Below are 2,482 nucleotides of genomic sequence, written 5' to 3' on the forward strand. Positions count from 1 at the left end.
ATACAGAGCTGGAGTATCTTTAACTCGAAGTCAAGAGGCAAAAGAACCATAACGCGAATAAAATTTTATTTATTTATTCATTCTTGGGTATGTTATACACTACAAGCTAGAAGGAGCCGCCTAATTTAATTAATGCATGTTGTGCATGTATTTATATTGTTCAACTTTGACATTTGTGGCTTATCTCTTGGACTAATATATACACAGGATCATATATTTTGACATCCGAAGACTACTTGTCTTATCGTATATATTATTTTTCTTATTTAATTTTATCTTTCAATTAAAGCATTTTATAAGATTGAGGTGGCATTTGAAAAATTTAGGATGTGTTTGATTTGTATTTGTATTTTTTTAATTTTAGTATTTTTTATTTTTAAAATTTTGTTATATTTATTGTTACTTAACATTTTAAAATTAAAAGTACAAAACACATGATTTTTTTAAACATGAAATAAAAGGCATAAATACCTTTTGAAAAAATTTTATTATTAGGCTCCTCTTGAGTAATAAGATTACCACATAATTAAAAGTGATATTATCGTTTGTGTCTTTAAGAAATACATATAAAATATAGTTGACATTATTATAATAATTTAAAAGGACATAAAACTAATTATCAATATATATACGCATACAGAGATAATATTTCGTATCTACTACTCTTTAATCTCTTAGTTTCCTATTTAATTTCAGAGTAGGTAGTGGCTAAATTTCACACAGACACATTTGAAGGATTTCTTCAAAAAATAGTGGCATGCTGCAGTAATTAATGACCAAAATATTTAAGTGTTTTTTTTTCCTACCCAAAAAATTAAGCATTTTCACCTTTAGATTGGTTAATCATATGAAATGCAGAAATTTATATGAAGTCATCATAAGTACTAAGAAAGAAACTCAGGAGCATGAACCCTATATACTATTCAATTCTTGTATTATTTTCAAATATTAATAATGCAAATAATTAAAAATAATGTTATTAATTAGAGTCATATTATATATACGTATAAATGAGAAGCCTTAAAAGGTTGTTATACATGTATATATATGATACTGTGTTTTACATACTACTACCACAAAAATGGAGTTTAACCACCAAATTTTAACTACAAACACTAAATCGTGATAAAAATAAATGAACATATCTTTTATTTATCACGAAACATTGTTACAGTGGCTAAAATTTAACCTTCTGCCACACACAATATTTTTCGTAGTTGTACGTTGTACTTCCTGCTTATGCTTAAGTGTCATGATTATCCTGTTTTGAATAAATTAATTTATTAAATAAGTTTATTAATGAAGAAGTAGATACCTATTTCCAAGAAGAGAGTGGAAATGGATGATGAGTTGTTGTTCATGGGGAGAGAATGCACCACGTTTAAGGTCAGGTCTGAGGTAATTGATCCATCGAAGGCGACAACTCTTACCACATCTTTGGAGGCCCGCATTCCTAGCAACATCACTCCAACAACCTTGTCCATTGTTCATCATGTAGTTCATCAACTTGTCATCTTCCTCCGGTGACCACAACCCTTTTCTCAACTTGTTGTTTTTCGATGATGATGATTGCTCACTACCCTTCCTCATTCTTCTTCTTCTTCTTCTTCTTTGCTTCCTTCCTTCCTTGGCTATTGTAGATAAGAGAAGAGATTATGATTTATAGAGAGATCATAAGAAGAAGAAGCTTCATTCATAGTGATGGGCATAATGATGATGGTGATGGTTGTGGGGTTTGCTTACAAAATAGGGAATGAAAGAAAGAAAGAAAGAAAGAGAAGAGAGGGTTGGTTGGTTGATGAGTCAGTAGAAAACGGTTTCGAGAGCGACTTCATAAGAAACATTGCTGTCGTCTTCTCTTTGACTCCATGCTCTTATTATTCTCTATTTTTTTCTTCACTCACAAGGTAATCATCATACGCTGCCACACACTCTTTTTCTTTTTCAAATTATTCATTTATACTATTTTTTTCTGTCTATATATACAAATACAATTTCGCTACTTTACCTACAGTATTTCTCTGCCAATTTCTACTAACTCTTATTTATAACTGTGTTTAATAAAAATGTTTTTATAGATGTGTCTAATAAAAATATCTTTTTATAACTGTATTTAATAGAAGTATTTTTATAGATATATTTTCTGAATGTGTCTTTTTATATATATATTTAAAATATAATAATTAATTATTATTATTTATTGGTAATAAATTGACAGATAATATGTTAGTACCATATACTTTTTCATACAAATATACGTATATGTACATATACATATATGATATATATCAGTTTGTTTTACAACCAAGGCAAGTTATTTGCTTCCATTTTACATAATCTACCCCGCCTACACGTGTGATTTAAGATATTCAACATACATTCATATATCTATATTATTATGATTATGATATAGAAAAGAAGAAATCAATGAACCCATGTTTATTTTTTATTGATAAAATGTCTTGAATTTCAACCTCTGTAT

At 28.3% G+C, this 2,482-nt stretch overlaps 1 protein-coding gene across 1 annotated transcript in view; it reads right to left on the reverse strand.

Annotated features, from left to right (window-relative positions):
- Nucleotides 1-1,796, reverse strand: part of LOC107634097 (myb-related protein 330) — a 2,960-nt gene extending 1,164 nt beyond the window's left edge. Inside the window, exon 1 of the mRNA XM_016337675.2 lies at nt 1,316-1,796. Within this exon, the coding sequence (XP_016193161.1) occupies nt 1,316-1,590 (275 nt within the window). The 5' untranslated portion in view covers nt 1,591-1,796. The remainder of the gene's footprint in view (nt 1-1,315) is intronic.

The sequence above is a fragment of the Arachis ipaensis genome, chromosome B03, assembly GCF_000816755.2.
Source record: "Arachis ipaensis cultivar K30076 chromosome B03, Araip1.1, whole genome shotgun sequence".
NCBI lineage: Eukaryota > Viridiplantae > Streptophyta > Magnoliopsida > Fabales > Fabaceae > Arachis > Arachis ipaensis.